Here is a 20,302-nt window from a genome sequence, read left to right as displayed (position 1 = left end):
CATTTTTACATTTCAGGATGGATGATTTTGTACTGCTGTGCTGTATAAATGAACCCCCAAAATCCATACCACCGGTGTTGATTGATTCTTCGCCTTGCCTCATTTTGAGGAGGCGAAATAACGCTCCTGAGTCAAAACTGCATTCCTAAAGAATTCCATCATCATTTTTCCTAAAGAACGGGGTAACAAAAAGGCAAAAAATAGAGAAAAAGAATATTCAACGTGCCATTCAAACACATACCATCATTATAGAACAGATTTATCCTTTTTATACCGTTAAGATTAAATATATGACGCATGAGTATGATTTGAATTTCAAAGTTAAATTCAAATCAACTATCATGCTTGGTATATACACTGTCTTTGTATAAAAGATTAATTAAATTAATTTTTTCTGCAATGTCAATGTATATATTGATGGGATTGAATAAATATGAATGGACATGTCCCTATTTTGTATAAAACTTTTGGTTGCTACTTGCCACTTCTAAAACCTCAGGGGCTGTCTATGAAAATTACCCAAAAATGAAATCCGTGAACCCTTTATAGCCTGCAAGCGAATATTTACCGAAGACGAAGCGGATGATGGTTGAGTGCTTGTTGTCGCCACAAATTCAGTGCAAACGGGGTTGCGGATAATACAGATGGATAAACACATTTTATGCTAACAGAACAGAAATCGCGAAAGAGGGAAAAGGACCCAAGAAAAACTTGGACCTTGGTGGTGGTAAATTTGGAGTTGTTCCATGGCTTCATTCCACGGCTTGGAGAAATGCTTTATTACTAGTAGAATTAGCAGTGCTTGGCATGGTTCGGTTGAAGCCACCGGCCAAACAAAGCAACTTGTTGTGCTGCCAGTGCCCATGATCATCTCCAGAAGGTCCGCAATTTTGATATCTCTGCTGCCTCCTCTCAACCTTATTCTGCCCATCCATCCATTGCTAGCCAGAGAGAGGCGCACCAAAAAGACCATTCCTCTCGAAGATTACCTCACCAGCTGTCAGTCTTTCCTGGTTCATCTTTCTGTTGCTTTATTTCACTTATTCTTGCTAATTTCCATATACACAACAGAGTGACTTTGATTTCGTAGTATTTCACTGTGTTTGTTTTGTTTTATGGTATTTCCCAAGAGAGTGACTTTGTTTTGTAGCATTTCATTGCTAATTTTGGTTTGTTGTTTTGCTAATTTTGTAGTCGTTCACTTTTTGGTTCATCTCTCTGTTTGTTTTGTTGGAATCTTTCTATGTAATCTTCGAATCATGTAGCCAATAAAGACCAGTAAGCAGCAATCTTAAGGCCCAAGTGGTAATCGTTCTTTACGTTGTTTTGAGCTGCGAAAAGCCTCAAAAGTTGTGTTCTTGACTCATTTCTTTAATGCTCGCACCTTATCTCTTCGAATTTTCATTTTCATTTTTTCCTACCGTTCCGCAAGATGCACTTCTCTTTGTTTCCATAGCCTAAAACTTCCTAGCCCCATCGTCATTTAAAATTTGCTCATCTGATTATTTCTCTTCAGAATTTTCCTCCTAAAACCACAAATTTTTCAGATCAAGTTGATTAAATTGGATTTGCCAGAACTCAATGATTTGCCAGTTTTGCTTTTGGTGTACCATATTTGGGTGTTATTGAGATATACTTCGATGATTGATTGTAGAGTACCAGTCAGACTGCAATTTCATTCTGTGAGGCTTGACGAAATTTTAGGAGCTCCACATGAGTGTGAGGCTTGGGGTGGGGAAAGAAATCTTCTTTTTAGCCCTAAGCTTCCAGTTTTTCTGCTTTACGATTCACTATGGCAGGCAATTTGAACCATACTTTCCCACATGGCTGTGGCTCTGATGAACGAATCTTATTCCTTCTCTAGACCAATTTCTGCCTAGTGATGGTTGGAAAACTGTTTAAGGTTCTCTTATGGGTGGGCACTGAGGACAGATATCACAATACTCTGTTGATTTTGAGAACAATGTGAAGTAGTAAAATTGAGGGTGGTTCTGTTTATTTTGCATTCTGTTAGTGCCCGAGGATTGACTAATTACTGACTGCCTAATGTCATGTTCCGGCTACATCTCTGGATATTAGGATAAAAGAAATGAATGAAATTTCTTCCCCAAATATCACTTACAGTGTCACCACACAAGAAATTTTACTTAGAGCTGTGCCTCCCTACCCATTGCTGTTTTCCTTGCTTTCAGTTTTGATTTCAACTAGTGGTATCTAAAGGTTTCTTGCTTTTGCTTTGAGATGGATAAGGCTGATAATCTCAGCTCAAACTGTCTAGGTGCCTTGAAAAAGTACTTTGCACTGAAGCTGTGAGAGCTATTTATTCAATAATGTCCGAGTCAAATGAAACAAGGCGGTGAAGTATCCATTCACTATTAATTGCAATAAAGTCTGTCGTATTATAATTTAGCTTTCAAACAAATTTGGTAGTTTTCATATGATCAGGCATGAGCACTCCATCTTTGTTTTTGTTTGGTCTGTATAACTTCTTTTGACACAGATGACGGACTAAAATACTATGATATCGTTGAAGGAAGGGGTCCTGTTGCTGAAAAAGGATCAATAGTGCAGGTGTGTTGGATGCTGACTTTCATCTGCTTCTGGCCAATGAAATCAACTTTGACCTTCTGTAATCTACCCTTATAGGTTCATTTTGACTGCCTGTACCGCGGTATTACAGCAGTGTCGAGTCGAGAATCTAAGCTTTTGGCTGGAAATCGCATCATTGCTCAGGTTTTCTCTATCTTTTGTCTGTCGACAGTAGCATTATAATTCCATAATGGTCAGTTAATGCAGGAGCATATTGTGAAACTCAGGGGTGAATGGAATAACTACTGACTGAAACTTGTTTTGTTTTTCAAATAGCCTTACGAGTTCCAGGTTGGGGCTCTCCCAGGAAAAGAACGGAAGCGTGAGTTTGTAGACAATCCGAATGGTTTATTTTCTGCACAGGCTGCACCAAAGCCTCCGAAGGCCATGTACACAATAACTGAAGGAATGAAAGTTGGGGGAAAGGTGATGATGCACTCTATTTTTAGTGACAGTTTGACACCAAAAGCAATTGTAGTTTCACTTCTTGTTAGATGCCTCTGTTTCTTGTGTTCGATGTTCAGTCTTCTTACTAATGTCCTGTTTGCTTTTGATTTTTCATTCTTGCTGTGAAGAGGACTGTGGTTGTTCCTCCAGAAGCTGGATATGGCCCAAAGGGAATGAATGAGATACCGGTAATTTATCCCATGTCTGGTTTTTCTTTTTATTTTTACCAAACAATATGTTTGCCCCAAGAACAGTCTTATTACTTGTAGTATTCCCAGTCTGAGCTATAAGTAAACCTAAACTTCATGCCAAGTAGATGCTAGAGTTAGTTTTTGTCCAAAAGCGAAGAAGAAAAAAGTTCTGGACTGGTGGCCTTTCCCTGAATTTTTGACTTGAGAGAGGAGGAGCCACTGTGTTTCGACAATTTAGGTTCCATGTTCTATTGTCTCCAACTATTGATTTTTGCAAGTGGAGATATAAGATGAAAGAAAGTGGTAGATTTTGACCTTCAGTAACCAAAATCTAGCCAATGAGCGGTTGTTAGTTGTTACTGGTTACATAAATGGCAATTGGCCTACCCTGCGAAAACGAGGTTAACTGTTCTTTTGGTTTCAACATGGAAAACTTCCCAATGCATAAAAACATCGGGGGGCTATTAAGATCCTAGCTCCTATATATTCAGGAAAAGAAAAGAAACTTTGTCAATTTAAGAAAGTGGGGGGAGTAATATGAAGCTATCTCATCTAGTACTCTCTCTATTAGGTTTTCTTCCCCCCCCCCCACCACCATGGCCACAAAAAAAAACCCACAAAAAAAAAAAAGTTGCTATTTATCTTTTAATTTAGGAGGTCTTGATATGTTATAACATGGGTGTAAATGTGATTCTGATCTTTGTGCTGATATTGCTGAGTTTGTGGATATAACTTTACAGCCAGGGGCAACGTTTGATCTGAATATTGAGCTCCTAGAAGTAAAACCACCGGAAGGACAATGACGGTGATTATGAGAGAGGGGTTACGTCCCTTTGATTTCCTACTCCATCTACTAAGTTGCCTTTTGTTTTGCTCTCAGCTGAAAATATGATGCTAGATGCAGAGTTGGTTACATTTGAATAGAGGACCAGCAGCTGCCGGGCTTATGAGATGGAAGTCTGGTGATCGAGTTATATTAGTCTGTTTCTCCTTAGGAGTACTTTGTATTCAGGTTAATGGAGAAGAAATTTCTTTTGTTCTAAATATATATCTGCATATGTCTTTTTCCCCTGGTAACGAGTTTAACACTTGGAGCTTCTCATCTGGGAACTGCGGTTTAACTGCTTATGATTAGTAATTGTAATATTCCTACTAGGTGGTGCAAAATCGCATCCGTTCCTGCTGTGGTGCGGTGCGATGGATTCTGTAATTAGGTTTAGCACTCTAATATTTCCAGTTTTACCACCATTGGATTTGTGCCTTAGAAATGCCACCGTTATACAATCTTCTTTTCTAAGTTCTCATCCATTTTCATGGTTTTGGTTCCAATTTTGAAACCAACAGGAATCATTAATTAGAGCAGCAATTTGGACTTTAAAAAGTTTACGATTTCTCATCTAATCTGAAGGTCTTCTGTAGTCACATCTGAAGTTTAAAAAACACAATACTGGATTAATCATGCCATCTTCCAACATGTCTGAATCAAGTTATTTCAGCGACCTTACTACTGATGCGCATATTGCTATATGATTATGACATTCTTTGCAATGTGCACAAAATCTGTGATGAGTTTGAAGGCGTATGCAAGTCTTGAGTAGGTAGGATAATCTTTTACAACATGTTTCATTGAATTTGGTGTAAAATGAAGTGAAATCATTTATAACGTTTCTTATATTTTGTTAAATAAATTTTTTCGTCCCTTATTTTTAAAATAATAACTTTATGTCTTTTATACAATTAAGTCGGTAAAATTTGATCTCAACTTAAATTTTTGATCATTTTTCACTTTGAATCCATCATGTGAATTACACATGAATCCATCATGTAAAAAAAATTATTTTTGTGAAATGTGAGGAATGTTTTGAACGATTTTTCCTAAAATAGAAAGCATACGACAAGTATTTCCCAGTCAGTATTTAAATATATTCATCGATTAAAGGTTTAAATGATTTTTTAAAATAGGGATAGGAATATTTTAAAATTTTTTTAGTCCAATCATATTTTTTATGCTATAAATTAATTAGAGCAGCCGTATGGATTTTTTAATTGTTTGAGTTGGAAAATTAGGAAGCCAAAAAAGACTAATGTCCAAGCGATTCCATAACAAAAGAAAGAAATTATTGACAAAAGGAAAATATTTTTAATAAGGTAAGGAAAAACTAGTAGTTTTTGTTTATTTTGATAGAAATTACGCTGTGACCTACATGCTATCATTTTTTATATATAAAAGGGTCATATCACATCTTTTTAGTAACAAAAACGAATATAGATTGGATTAGATGTCACTCTTTTAAGGAAAAAATTGAATGTTGTTTGAGTCAAATTCTCTTTTTTAAAGGCAAAGTTGACTGTAAATCAACTCATTTGCTTAATTATGAGTGAGATTTAACATTTTTTGTCTTAAAAAAAGATCATGTGTGAGTTATGTGATGGATTTAGGGTAAGAAATTTAACCAAAAATTTAGATTGAAACCAATTTTGGATTGCTTCATATTTCCCCAATTTTATTTGCTTACATCATCTTTACAATTTCCAATACACCTTTTTATCTTCCCAATATCTTTTTATCTCACATACATCACATCACAAAAAGTGCTACAGTAAAAATATCCCAAATAATCCCAAATAACTTACAATCCAAACAGAATACAAATTTTGTCGACTTGATTTTATAAGAAATATAAAATTACCATTTTAAAAGTGAAGAACCAAAAAATTCATTTAACAAAATAAGAGGGATTCTTGAATGATTTATTTCCTGATAAATAGCTCTCTCTTTTTGCATAATTTCTCCCACATTTTGGCCCCATTTGGCAAGTGAATTTTTTGGATGTTTATCTAAAATTTTACTGTAACTTACTGTAGAAGTTTTTAAAAAAATTTTTGAAGTGTTTTTTTTTTGAATATTTTGAAGTGTATAGTTTAAGAATTTTGAAAAGTTTTTTGAGATTACTGTAGTTCAAGTTTTTAAAAAAACTTGTAGCAGATCAACTTGGCAAAAAACTTGTTTGCCAAACAAGACCAATTCTTTGACTTGGATGGAAGAATTTTTAAAATACAAATACAAATACAAATACAAATCTACAGTACCACACTCTGACAACACATGTAGTGCATTTCGGTAAATGCCATCTGAATTTGGTTGGGTCGCAAAATTCCAGTTAAAAGTGGGTTAAACCAGTTTCAAGAGAGAGTAACCGGTTTCACTCAAATAGCAGCTTCATCACTGAGAGAGATACTGCTGGTGGCCGAGGACGGAGCAAAGACGTTAAACGCCGTCGTCCACACCTCTTCCATTCTTCTTCCCCCCGCCCCCCTCTCCTTCAGAATCGATTGATTACTTCATCCATCAACCATCATCGAAGTTTTTTTTTTTTTAAACCTTGCTGCGTTTTGTCAAAATCATCTCCAGAGGTGCAAAATTTATAAAATAAAAAAGAATAGAAGAAAAAGACGCAGAAAGATGAGGAAAATTGGTGGGTGTGATCTATCATTGGTCTTATTAGCAATCAGCTTTTCCGTACTATTCGCACCTGTGCTGTCCGATCTTGTCATCTCCAAGGTCGATCGACGTGTATGTACCTCTTCTAACTTCTTCTTCTCTCTCCCTCCCTCCTTCCTGCGATATATATATATATGTATATCTATGTTTGTGCGTGCGTGCGTGTTTAGTCTTTTTATTTTTCTTCTGGGGTGTGGAAATTATATGGAGGGTTTATTAAGGGCTGGCTTACTATCGGACTTAATGTTCTCGTTTCCGAGTGCGGATTCGTGTAAAGTAACCTTTGATGGCACAATTGCTCAAGTCAGAGCTAGTATGGTGGAGATCGTTTAATTTACTGCTGGTACTAAGTAATTGGAGAAGATATAATCTTGAACAAAGTTTAAAGTGTATTTCTGCATCGCGGAGTTTCTCGAACGATTCATTGTTGGATTAAAACTGCAGACTTACTCATCTTTAACCGGCTCCGTAGCTGCACTGATATTTGAGTTTTGTAGTTATACTCAACCATAATTTTTGCCGAGCTCTTAAAGTTAAACTTCCCCGTGCCTTTCCTTTGCAGGTTGATTTGACATCACAGCACGTCCGCTTATTTACTACCCTCAAGGTGCACTATTCGCTTCTACTACTTAACGGCCACCATGACTTGATTTATGTGTTTTTTTTATTGGATTTCTTTCATCTTAAGCTTACATTTTGAGAGTTCTTGTCTGCCAAATCTTTTTTATTTTTATTTTTTATTTTTGTTCAGCTGGAAAACAATGGAACTGATAGTGTGTCAGAGGTTTTGCTGCCCTTCCCCGATCACCAGTCCAAAAATTTGGCCTTCTTGACGGCAACTACTACTGAAGAGAAAGGGAAATCAAAAACTTCTTCCCAGGCCCTTCCTATTAAGGTTGTTAACCCGGAAGGAATGCCCATCTCATTGGCTTGGTATTCTGCGTCTCTACCCAAGGAATTGGGTAAAGGGGGGCAGTTGACACTCGAGATTAGGGCAGTTTTCACGCATGCACTGCGACCATTCCCTGAGAAGATCACTCAAGCTGATGCCCAGCTTGTGGTGTTCCAGGATAGTGCTTATTATCTCTCTCCTTATGCGGTCAAGGCACAGTCCTTTACTGTTAAGTTGCCTGAGCCAAGGGTTGAATCATATACAAAGCTTGAGAATGCAAAGCTTTCTGGTTCAGAAATCAAATATGGACCTTATGAGAATATTCCACCTTTCTCGTACACCCCGATAGTGGTTCATTTTGCTAGCAATGGACCTTTTGCTGTTGCTAAAGACTTGGTGCGTGAGATAGAGATTTCCCACTGGGGTAATGTGCAAATCACAGAGCACTACAATCTAATCCATGCTGGTGCAGAGAGCATTGGCGAGTTTTCAAGGTTTTTTATTTTCCCATATTCTATTTTCAGTTTTGGCATGTTCTGTTCCATCCAATGTTGAAGCTTTACGTTTTGTCATGTTTTGACATTACAGGCTAGACTATCAGGCTCGACCTTATCTAAGAGGTGCATCAGCATTCAGGCATCTTATTGCCAGATTACCCCCGAGGGCTCACTCTGTTTATTATAGGGATGAGATCGGCAATATCTCAACATCTAACTTATGGGGTGATTCGACTAAGGTAGTCATATAGGCCTATTTGAAAGCTAAGTTTCTTTTGGGTGCATTGGATGATTTCACTAAATCTTCTTTCCCCTCTAATTGCAGACCCTGCTGGAAATCGAACCCAGGTATCCATTGTTTGGTGGCTGGAAAACTTCTTTTACCATTGGCTATGGCCTTCCCCTTCATGACTTCTTGTTTCAGTCAGAGGGACAACGTTTTCTAAATATCTCTTTTGGCTCTCCAATGAATGAGTTGTTGATTGACAATCTCATTGTGAAGGTATTGCTGTTGTAACACTTCTGTTCTGGATTTAGCTTCTATATTTTTCTTAGTTGCTTTTTTGTCATGAGGATCAACTGCCAAAGCAGGAGCTTCTGCCTCCCATTTCTGCTGAGTATCTGTTTCTAGTATTTTGTTTGCAACACGGGTCTATAAAAAAAATGCTACAGATTATGACAAGCTGTGGCTTGCCTAAGAGTTGCTCCTACGTCCAAAGTAGGTGTAGCATTTCTCTACTTGATTGAGAAGCCACAGTGAAATTTGTCTTGAGAATCTGGGCCGACTTGATTTTCATTTCTGCTCAGAACTTCAGATTGAGCCCAAGTCAATCAACTCCTAAGCCCTTTTCCAGAAATGTATATGATTAAAGCGCCTAGAAATTACATGCTTTATCTGGATAGGTTCTGTAGTTTGTATCCAAGTTTATTGGCATATTGTGATATTTTTATGTTTCAAGAATTGTATTTATGGTTGGGTTTTCTGAAGTATTTGCATTTATATACGGCATTAAGGTTTCATTTGCAAAATTGGTAATTTCTGGCGGCCGCTTTCTCTGGTGTAGGTTATCTTACCAGAGGGTTCAAAAGACATAACTGTTTCTGTGCCATTTCCTATCAAAGAGTGGCAAGAGGTATTGTTGGTTTGCAGGTCTATTATACATATATGCTTTTGATGGTTTTTATTAGTTGTGCGTCGATCTGCTGCTCATTGTCATTATGGCTCTTTCCAGATGAAGTTTTCCCATTTGGATATGGTTGGTAGACCAGTAGTTGTTTTGGAAAAGACAAATGTCGTCCCAGAGCACAACCAATATTTTCAGGTAATTCTTCATCAATTTATTGCTGGAACACTCTTGAACTCAATTCTGAAAGCCAAAGTGACAAGATTAAGCTGCTTTAGATTACTCCAAAAAGTGAGATGTACAAATGACATATAAGCCACCTTAGTAAATCATGTTGTTTGCTAAGTACAAGTGCAGCAGGGTTCCAGGAATGCTGAACGTGGAATGTATATATACATATATGTACACACGAAGAAATACGTAGAAATTGGTTTATCTGTTGGCTGGGTTTCACATACACAATACTTTCTTGGTAAAAATGGTGCTTGAACCACGCCATTTATCTGGAGTTCTCAAATCGGTCCAAGTTAGCAACTTAAGTTTGTTTTGGCTTGCCAAGGGAAGTTAATTTGAGCTACAAAGAAAGGGTTCTAACTTCTAGACCATACAGGGCTTTGTGACTGTAATTTTATTTTAGAAAAGGGAGAAAAGGTTGGCTAATGCTGTTTGATTCAATGGGAAAGGTTAGAAAAAGAATGGCAGGTTAAAAATATATTCACTTTGTTATTGTTAATCTTGACGTTAGGGTGCCTTTCTATTTGCTGTAGTTGCTGTGTTTAACTTTAGCGTATTTTAGAAAGGAAAATAGCATCATGTGCAGGTAGACCTTTTATTAGCTTGTAATGTCTACAAAATTGCCAGGTGTTCCTGGAAGCATTATGTCATTTAACCAATTTGAGTTTGTCAAATTTTAATCATTAAATATTAGTTTTTCCTCTTTTACAGGTCAAATACAGATTCAACAATCTTTCTTTGTTTCGGGAGCCATTGATGTTAATCTCTGGGTTTTTCTTCCTTTTTGTTGCTTGCATAATCTACACGCATGCTGACTTCACAATATCGAAGTCTTCAGCTTCCTATGTAGCAAAATTGCAATGGGATGAGGTAGGCTGATTAGATTGGTGACTGCAACATATTAACACAAGGGAGACTTTTAACTCTGCTCTCCATGATTTTAGGTACAAACTGCTATTCAGCAGTTCCAGGGTGTTATGAGCAGATGTTTGGCAATCCATGATAAGCTGGAAGCATCACTCCGTGATCTTTCTAGGACTGGTGATGCTCAAGCTTGCAAAGCTGCACGAAAAGCGGCTGACAGTTCACTGAAGGAGCTTTCCAAGGAGTTGAAGCTTTGCTAGCATTCTTGCAGTCTTCTCCACAGGCTGCTCAGATTCTGCCCAAGGTTATTATCACCTATGTGCTTTTGCGACTTTTTAACTTTTGCATGGATCACACCTTAGTTTCTCTGAATCAAGTACTTTTTCAAGACCTTATTGATCGCATAGTATAGGAGGACCTGGTACGTTTTAGTTGTTTAGTGTCCATGCTGTTCCAGTGGTATATATTTAAGCTTGCTTGCTGTTTCTGTAGGTGGATGAACTGGTTGTCAAAGAGAAAGAACTCCAGGAAAAGCTCATGTTAAAACACTCCATAGTAGTTGATGCTTTTGAGAAAAGGTCTGGCGGACGGGATACCGAGAGCCGTGTGGCTTCAATCCAGCAGAAAATTACAGCATTGAGACTGGAAGTTGATGATCTTCTTGAGGTGATTGATGAGATATAGTCCTTTGGAGAACAGACATAAGCCTGAAGTGGTTTCCTCAACTTGAAGATCTTTGCCTCCGCTTACAATGGGTTGGATCAAAAAAAGTTTTGCATTAACTAGGGACATTATGTATTTGACGGGCTAACATTCAGTTTACTGGTGTCATTTTTCCATAGTGGATATTGTCTTCAGTAAGGTGATACATGACTTTATAATTGAAGCTATGGCTGCCATGATATGATGTCTTAATTAGTATTAGTATTGTTCTTTTTTTGGGGTGTTTGGCTTTGGAGTTGGGCATTATTTCTGGTTGTGAAAACTTCTGAAGGACTTTGGCAGAGATCCCACGGTTTAGTGAGAGGTGATAATGTCCTATTAGCAAATGCTTATTGGTGCTGCCATTTTGATAATGGAAAAGCCATGTCCGCAATCTACTTGACAGGATGTTGCCAAGATTTGCTGAGGTGCAGATATGTCTTTTTGGTATGGGATTCCTCCCGCGTTCAGGAATTTTCTCCCTTGATTCACCCTGTCCCAGTAACACGCTTCACATCACAGCTACTTTAACCCTCTGAGGCAGTCGATGATACTTTAAAAAGGTGCAGAGCAGTAATCTCATTGCCGAAGGCAATGGTGGTGGGGCGTATGGAGTTGAGAAGGGATTGGAGTATGGTGGGGTGTTTGGAGGTGAAAAAAAGGGTTTGATTTTGGTGTGATCGATCAATTCCCAGCTCGAGTTGGAGTCCATAAATAATGGACCATAAGGCTCGTCAGGCTAAAGATATATGTTGTTTTTAAATATATATATATATATATATATATATTAGAATGAAATGTCCATTTCATCCACTCTTAAAAATAATAATTTTTTAAAATTTTTATGAGCTCAATTAAGTTTGAACTTGAACTTAAATTGAGAAAGATTTAAGTTCCCGAGTTTAAATTGTATGTTCTCTCTTTTATGCTTTTTAAATGTCATCCCTATTTTGTAATATATATATATATATATATATATATATATATATATAATGCCTTTTGCTTTTTAAGTGTCACTCGTTTCTTATTAAAAAATATAAAATAAAAATTGAACTGGAGAGTTGAGATTGACTATTATCTTTAATACAGTGGTGAGCAGGTTAATCTGTGAGTGAGAGTTGGGCCTCGTTTGGTGGTTGAAGGAAGCCCATTGTGATCCAGGGGTTAAAGTGCCCATTGTGATCCAAAAAAGAAAAAGCCAAAAAAAAAAAAAAAGGGAGGGGTTAAAAAAAAAAAAAAAAGGGAAAATGTAAATAATAAAGGCCCGCTTGCTGGCAGCGTTCCCTATCTGTAATTGTTGAGTGTGGAGAAAGAGGGAAGAAGACGAGTGTCGGGTGTGGAGGAGGAGTATTTGATTACAAGTAGAAGTCCTAACACATAACATATAAAGCGGGTAGGCCGGAGTGCCGCCTGCTGGCCGTAGCAGTTGAGGAGGAGGGGATTGGAGGGTGGGGTAATCAGCAATGGAGACCTCAATTAGGTATGGGGGAGATTCGAAAGCTCTGAGAATCCATGCCAAGGAGAAGTTGCCCATCGACTCCAATACTCACTTGCAGGTGCCTGCCCTCTCCCTCCCTCCCTCCCTCACTCTCTCTCCCTTATTATGATTATTGTGATTATTATTATTATTGGTTGTTGTGAAATTCATGTTTATTATGGTGGGTTTAGCTTCACGGAGAACTGGACACTCGACTCGGAGCCCCAACTTGCTTGACTGCTCTGATTAGACACTTTTATCCCAGTGTAAATCTCTCAACCAATTTCCTTGCTCTTTTCTCTTTTCTAGGATTATTATTATTATCCTTAATCCTACTAGTAATCCCTTCCCTATTTATTAATTAGATTTTTTTTATTGGACTAAAATTATAAATTTGTGTCTATTTGAATTGTGACAAATGAATTTACTGCTTGTGGGGTGGTGCTAGTAGCTTTCAGCAGATCTTGGAGTTGGATTGAAATATAATAGGCAGGATAAGCTTCATTATACCGTCCGCGCTAAGAAGGCATTTCCAGTCACTACTAATGGCTTTTTTAACTTCCATGTTAAGGGCCACTGTGATGTTGACCAGGAATTTAGACAGGTTCCTGCTCCTCCTCCTTTTTGCTCCCTTCCTCTTTCTTTTTTATGATTACAATTGTGTTTATTCAGTTGGAAAATGGTACCTTTTTTCCTCTCCTTTTTCAAAAAAAAAAATTTTTTTGGTCATTATTGTTTTTGGCTTTTTGTTTTTTTGGATAGTATGTTCAAATAGTTGGCTTTCATACAGCTGATGGAAATTATTTCATTTCTGCTTCACGGTGTCATTTGATGATGCTTAGAGTTTTGAGGATTCTTTTTCTTTCCCTCTCTTTCTTGCACATTCTATTACTTTTAACAGAAAAGGTCAAGAGGAGCAGCCGAGTTTTCTTGGATAATTTTCAACTTGAAAACAGACCAGGATGTCAAGCTAAAAGTTGGTTATGAAGTCTTTGATAAGGTATTCATCTTTTCTTAACTGCTTCCTACAAAATCAATGTGTTAAAACACTTTCTCCTCCCAGATTCAAGGAAGAAACCTGAGCAACTCTAAACTATGTTAGCTGTCAACTCCATCAGCTCTGCTTCCTTCTCTTTGTGGTGATAGCAGGAATAGTCACCAATTCATTTTTTTTCTTAACAAAATTGAATCAACGCCTAATTTTATAAATTTTGAAAGTCAATGGCTGCCTGGAAGTGGTAGTCTTGGTATTCAGGATCAATCTGCCACAGAGCGAATAAAATAGAGTAAGCAAAAGAAACATTCTTGGGTTTGGCAGGACGATGATACATCAAAATAAATAAATTAATTAATAAACATTAAGACAAAGACTACTGGAGGTTGACCATGTTTGTCAAAATGGACTGAGTAAAACCATATTGCAGAATGTGGTTAATTCAAACCTTTCCTGGAGAGAGTTTGTATGGGGTTGGAACAATAGATCCTTTTGATGAAGAAGCATTACAAGATCTAGTGGTCTTACCTTAGGTAGGAAATATGAAACAAAATAACATAGTGTGACATGACAAAAGAACTAGCTTTGGATTGTGGAGATCACAGTTCCAAGTACAGCAAAACCAAGATCTGACATTAGATGCATTTAGAAAATGCTTATGGTTTATGGCGTGATGTTGTGTGGTTTATGCATATCTTCTTTTTAAGAAGCATATAAGTTGAGAGACATGGATTTTTTTTTTTGGTCTTCCTAAGGAGGGATCTTGGTTGCTCTTTTCCTACGTGCCTAACTTGTCCTTCATGTCTTTAGACCTTTTCTTTTTGAATCTTTTTTCATTTTGTTTTGTTTACTTGGAAAAGCAAGAGATGATGCTTGAGCAAAGCCTAGAGAACCACTTATTACCCTTTTTATTAACTCTGAAAATCAATATAGAATGCCTTGCTGAGGCCCAATTATCTATTGCAAGTTTATACAAGAAGAACAAGGAAAGGTGGGACTTTTGGAAAAATTGCTATCACTCATCTGCTTTGTTTTGCTTTTATTCTCTCTTCATTGTAGTTTTGTATGTTGTAAACTTGTCACTTACTTAGTTTTGTATGTGTATGTTGTCTTTAATGGACTTGTTTTTGTTTTTTGTTTTTTTTCCCTTCTTTCTTCCACTGTTGTTTTAGGTTCCATATATGCAGATTAGAGAAAACAACTGGACAATCAATGCTGATATGAATGGAAGGTGGAATCTAAGATATGATTTGTGAGAGTAGGTTGGCATTCACGAAAGAAAAGGAATTTTCCATTTTTTGTTGGATTATGATTAGTAAAAACTGAGATATCATTTCGCATTGATGCGTGGCACCAGAAATGCTTTGATGTCACGATTTCGTGAAATACGTTAATTTTATGTCATCTATGCCCGATATTACCATTCCGTGGAAAATACGTTCACTTTATGTCATCTATGCCCCCAATATTACCATTTCGAGGAAAATGTGTTCATGTTGCGGAATTGTCCTCGCTAAAGTGAAGAGGACCGCTGTTTTGTAGCTCAGCGGTAATATCTCTCCGGATGCCTCTTTCCCTTTTGACCCATGGCCATGGTGGTCCGTCTTTTTGTTTTGATATTTTATTGTTTGGTTAAGTTTGAGGCCCGGAGAGGTAGCGTCTGGTGACCGGAATCTATTGTTGCAGAAAAGCAGTGCGGCAGCCCGTATGGGGCTTGTGAACACGGAACAGAGCGGAGAATCCAATTTATTTGTTATGATTGAACTTAGTTGGTAGGGATATTAGTCGAGAATGTGTTACCACTTCTATCCCTTGTAATGTTTGGAGTTTTTCATTGAACCAGAACAAGATCCGAAAGAAGGCCATAGTCTCGTGGGCGAGATGCATGTTTACGAATATAAGGGGCGGATGTTGGATGAGGAACCTCTGGAAGATTCATCTCGATGAATTGAGTGACTTGGCCCAGTGGGCGGTTAATTTACTATAAGCCTCATGGGTGGTAGTATTATTAAGGCCAAAATTGAAGTCGATTGGAGTGCTTTATTAATGCCTTTCACGGTGCCCTCACAAAAAAAAGAAAAAGAAAATACGGTGCCCTCAAATCAAATAATCAATCTTTCCGGCCTTTACTCTTCTTCTGGATGGAATGTCAGTTTATACTTTTCAGCTCTATATATAAACACCTGCGGCGGTATTCTTGATTAGGGGTGGAGCTGATTCAAGCTACTTGACTCGAGCTCGATATGTACTCGATCAGAAGCTCGAGCTCGAACTCACTTCATCGAGCTCGAGATCTTCGAACTCGCTTCATCGAGCTCGAGCTAGATCTCGAGCTGCTCGTTAGAGCTATCAAGTCGAGCTCGAGCTCAGAAATTTGATACTCGATTACCGGTGATAATTAAAAAAAAAATTATATATAAAATTACTAATATAGGTAAATAAATTCTGAGAAATTACCGGTGAGTACTCTTATCGAGTCGAGCTCGAGCTTTTTAAGGACTCGATCGAGCTCAAGCTCGAACTGTGATTCTCCGACTCGATCGAGCTCGAGTATAATTATATTATAGCCGAGTCGAGCTCGAGTATAGAGGTACTCGAGCTCGACTCGGCTCGAATACACCCCTATTCTTGATACACAATCACGTGCGGACGGTAGCATTTGGTCGGTGATGCTAAATTCATGCCTCTATTTTCAGATTCATGCTGCTCTTCATGTAGTGTAGTATTAAATCATTTTTTAATTTATAAACTTCCTCTGACTACAATTTTAGGCCTTTAGGGATGGATGGAGGCCATGCCGTGGCTGCTAACAGAGACGAGAGACGACAGTGGAAGACATTTTTCGATGCCGCCTTGTCCTTGCATTTGATTTACCCCTTTTCTTTGGCTACTAAATTGGGTACGACAAACACGAGGACCGACTAACTAAACTAGAGTTTGGTGTATTTATATGAACAAAAAAAGAGGGGGGGGGACAGATAGATAGATAGATACATACTGTATTGTATAATGTATAGTACTACGACTCATTCATAGTTCATACGTCCATAGTAAGTAAGAAAGAATCATGATGACTTCTCTCTCTCTCTCTCTCACTTGGTGAACTTGACATCTGGATTCCTGATTGCCTTGAGCCACATGTCAGCCATTACTCGCGAGGAAATGCTCCAGAGAATGTCCTGTCCCTTGGCCTTGGACGCCTGACGCTTCCCCTTTTTCCCAGCTGCCTTTCCCAACCCGTACGCCACTAGCCACTGCATGGCCGTCAGCCTCTGCTTCTCAGAGTCCCATTCAGTCCTTCTCCCTCCGCTCCTGCCTTTTAAACCCCCAACCTGCAAGCTTCCAACTTTGAACATCTTTTCCTCATCATCGTAGTTGCCTGCGGGTTTTACTTTTGCGTCATTGAAAGCACTCGAATGGATTAGTGCTATCATTGGACCTCCAACCGCTTCATATAGCCTGAGGGGATCCCGCAGCTGGACGACCACAGCGATTGTTATGCTCCCTGACTCACCATTTTCATTTCCGACCGCCTTTCTTCTTATCCAGTCCTCAATCGGAATTGCAGAAGCCAGCGGATGGCTGCCCCCCTCAGCGGTTAGCTTTGCACTCAGTGGGGAAACCTCAAACGGGGCTTCTTCTTCACCTATATCTGCCTGAACCTTCAGAGCTTCGACTGCCATGACCTCCAGCTTCTGCATTGAGAATGCCAGAATCTCATCCACCACGACCGGATCTTCGCTCAAATTCCATATTCCTGTTGAAATCCTGTCCTGCCTTCCCGTGCTCAATGCAGTTGCCATGGATTTAACGGATGCCAATGTGCGAGCTGCACTTGAGCTGGCTCCTTCTTTCTTTCTCCCCTGGATAATTGCGGAGGCAATGCCTTCAAAAGCAATCTGTTCTGCTGTTTTACCCTTGAGTTCATCCATAGGCATCAGAGACAAAATTCCGGAGCCAAGTTCGTCAAAGCCAACAGCAGCCATTCTCTGGACCAACTCAAATCCGGTCGTCGCTTTAGATGGAACAATCACTGGCCTTGACATCTGCATTGCCAGTTTTGGTGCGTCCTTTCTCGCAACTGCAGTGTCCAGAGGATTCATGGCTGCCAGGTAGCCCCCGTTCCTTGTCTGAACTATGCAACCCAATCCCTTTCCCAGATCTGGTATATAGACCTTCGACTCAGCGCCTTCCGAGTCTTCATCCCCTTCCGACTTCGATTGGGGGATTTCATCATGATCGCCAAGCTTTTTTATCTCATTGCCTTCTGAATCCTCCAGCATTTGAAGAAACTCCCTCGTCACGGTTTCCTCTTCTGCATCTAACTTCTGTGACTCGGTGTCGTCGTCCGTTTTCTCTGCCTTTTCCTCTTTCATCATCGATTCAAGAGCTTTTATCCGCTGAGCAATCGAATCAAGCTCAGACAGTCTTGTGAGATGGAATTGTTCGTGGACGATTTCTTTTACAACCTCCCTCGAGACTGACCTCTTCTCAGAGTTCTCTTCGGATAGTGCTTCTTCTTCGTTCCCGTTATTGTCTTCTTGGAACTCAACTCCTTTGTCCACAACTTCAAAATCCAGGAGATCATCCTCTATCTTGGCATCCGGAACTCCAGACTTGCGGGAAGGTGGAGAAGCCTGGGGTGCGGGAGCTGGGTCGTCAAGATTCAGGTCATCGATATCCTGAAGATCTGCTCTTGCTCCAGTCTGTGAAGGGCTCCAAGCTTCAGCTCTGCTGGACAACTTGGGACTAGGGACGCTGAAGGACGACTTGGACTGTTTGCGGGCAATCGAAGATGAGGAGTTCTTGTTTTTTCCTGATTTTTGTCCCTCAGCTTGAGTATAGATCCCAATACCACCATCTTTCTCCATAATCTGAAAACCCAATTTCAGAACAAGTTCTCCACCCTTGGCCTTTCCTGAAAGATTAAAACTCGTGTCCCATTGCTTAACCCGCGTACCTTGGAAGCTCTTCTCGATGGAGTCCTGAATGAGGTGACTCAAGTCCACAGAACTTCTCCCAAAATCAAGCTCTCCGGCGTCAACTGCAAAGACGTATATGACGAAAGGACGAGGCTCGAATTTCACGTGGGTTCCACTTCCAGGGGTGAAATAAACATGACACCGGATGAACAAGGTCTCTTCGAAATCAGCGGCGCCCTGCTGAACTCTCGACGGCATGGTCTGCACCGCTCCGTCCTTGGTTTCTTTCTTCCTAACAGAAACAGACAGGCGAAGGCCGTTCATGGAGGCCGGAAGGCCTTGAACTGCGACAACTTCGACAGAGAACAAACAGCTCAGCTTCTGCATGCCGATATGGGAGAGGGCTCGAATCGGCTTCCAACTCCAGAGGCCTTTCTTGTCAGAAGTATCAGCTGCCTTTTCTTGGTCCTCCAACCTGCTGAAACGGTCCTTGTTAGGGATGCTCCTGCCTTTGTGCTGGTCTTCCTCGGCGGAATCATTAAGCTTGGGGCGAGAGCGCCAGGGAGACAGGGACATGCGCCTGGATCGAGGCTTTGGATTGAGTTGTTGTTTGTTGTCGTCATTATTTGAGCTGTTGTCAGCAGCAGCAGAGGAGATTGGAGGAACGGAGGTTCTGGGAAGAGCAAGAGAGGCGGTCCTCCGGGTTGTGGAAGTAGAAGTGTGGGAATGGTACAGGGAGTGGCTGAGTGCTTCGAGTTCATCCAGTAGTTGGGTATTGTAATTCCTTTTGCCTGTATATTCTGCTGCCATGATTCAATTTGAAGCCGTGTTAAGTAAGAGAGCCCAGTTTCAGGAAGAAGATCAAGATCAATATAGCAGGACTAGCAGCAGCATTAATAATTAATATGCTAGTGCGATTAGTCAGTTTCAGTTCATTCGTGTAGCCAGCAGTAGCAAGCAATACAAAAAGGCCGAATGTGGGAGTATTTGATTTGGTTAAGCATTGATTTGAGTGGAGTTGACGAAGAGGCCTTTTGCGGCCAAGAAACGTCCATGCAGGATTATCGTTTGAGGACCCATTACGGGGTTTTTTCTGAACCACGAATGCTTACGGTCTTCATTTTGTGATGGATAAGGCAATTGCGTTGTTGCTCCCACACCCAATAGGCTATAATAATCATTACTATATACCAACCACTACCTCCCCCGCCAGGCAAACCCCTCCCAAAAGGATTTTGTAAATTGTACTACTACTACTGAGATGAGACATAATGGAGCAGTGCCAGTGGCTGGCTTCTCAACCAATGACTCACGTCTGATTATACCCTCTTCCCTCTCCCATCCATCACATCATGTTGCTCCGTGGCCATCAAAAAAGATTAACCCCTTTTCAATTGTAGATCGAGAATTCTAACTCTATTTTATAGTTTCTTGTATAATTTCTTTAGACTCCTTTCTTTATATAAAATAGAATAAATTAGATTATTAAATTTTTTTTTTTACATCATTCCAAAACAAGAAATTCTTTTTGCAATACATTCATTCACTACTAGCAATGTTATTAAACTCGAATCGGATAGCAATTCGACTAAACTATTAGATCAGGAATTAACTGATTGGATCGACCAGACTATTTTCAAAAAATTCGTTGGCGTCAGTATGATGTCATAATTATTTTATATTTTTATAAGTTTTAAAAATATTAAAATTAAGTTATTGGTTATATTCGACCAATCATATAAAATGTTACAAAAATATTAGACTTGCAATCAAATATACACCTAATAATTATATATAAAAGTGTAAGTTCATGGATAAAATATGTCCATTCATCAAAACTACTTCAAAAACTAAATTAAAACAAAAT

The 20,302-nt window shown here is 39.2% G+C and overlaps 4 protein-coding genes across 4 annotated transcripts; 3 read left to right on the top strand and 1 right to left on the bottom strand.

Moving 5' to 3' along the window:
• Positions 1-566: 566 nt before the first annotated feature.
• On the top strand, positions 567-4,475 carry LOC113749329 (peptidyl-prolyl cis-trans isomerase FKBP18, chloroplastic). The gene is made up of 7 exons (XM_027293023.1): positions 567-999; positions 2,501-2,571; positions 2,647-2,733; positions 2,866-3,015; positions 3,165-3,224; positions 3,968-4,032; positions 4,108-4,475. The coding sequence occupies exons 1-6, from the start codon at positions 747-749 to the stop codon at positions 4,028-4,030; spliced, it is 684 nt and encodes a 227-aa protein (XP_027148824.1). The 5' UTR covers positions 567-746; the 3' UTR covers positions 4,031-4,032; positions 4,108-4,475.
• Positions 4,476-6,397: 1,922 nt separating this feature from the next.
• On the top strand, positions 6,398-11,275 carry LOC113748936 (dolichyl-diphosphooligosaccharide--protein glycosyltransferase subunit 1A). Its single transcript, XM_027292539.1, is given in 11 exon segments — positions 6,398-6,801; positions 7,292-7,336; positions 7,481-8,115; positions 8,210-8,357; positions 8,444-8,620; positions 9,183-9,251; positions 9,351-9,440; positions 10,188-10,346; positions 10,421-10,589; positions 10,592-10,644; positions 10,833-11,275. Coding segments are annotated over 11 exon segments (1,848 nt in total). The 5' UTR covers positions 6,398-6,690; the 3' UTR covers positions 11,025-11,275.
• Positions 11,276-12,328: 1,053 nt separating this feature from the next.
• LOC113748654 (outer envelope pore protein 21, chloroplastic-like) lies at positions 12,329-14,966 on the top strand. Its single transcript, XM_027292164.1, has 5 exons — positions 12,329-12,598; positions 12,711-12,785; positions 12,971-13,123; positions 13,421-13,519; positions 14,686-14,966. Exons 1-5 carry the CDS (start codon positions 12,506-12,508, stop codon positions 14,767-14,769), a joined length of 504 nt encoding a protein of 167 aa, XP_027147965.1. The 5' UTR covers positions 12,329-12,505; the 3' UTR covers positions 14,770-14,966.
• A 1,532-nt stretch (positions 14,967-16,498) lies between these two features.
• LOC113749616 (protein PLASTID MOVEMENT IMPAIRED 1) lies at positions 16,499-19,403 on the bottom strand. Its single transcript, XM_027293417.1, has one exon. The coding sequence runs from the start codon at positions 19,243-19,245 to the stop codon at positions 16,606-16,608; it is 2,640 nt and encodes an 879-aa protein (XP_027149218.1). The 5' UTR covers positions 19,246-19,403; the 3' UTR covers positions 16,499-16,605.
• Positions 19,404-20,302: the final 899 nt, after the last annotated feature.

Source organism: Coffea eugenioides, chromosome 10 (genome assembly GCF_003713205.1).
Source record: "Coffea eugenioides isolate CCC68of chromosome 10, Ceug_1.0, whole genome shotgun sequence".
Taxonomy (NCBI): Eukaryota; Viridiplantae; Streptophyta; class Magnoliopsida; order Gentianales; family Rubiaceae; genus Coffea; species Coffea eugenioides.
Note: the sequence above shows the minus strand (reverse complement) of the source record. Positions and strands in the feature narration are given on the sequence as shown.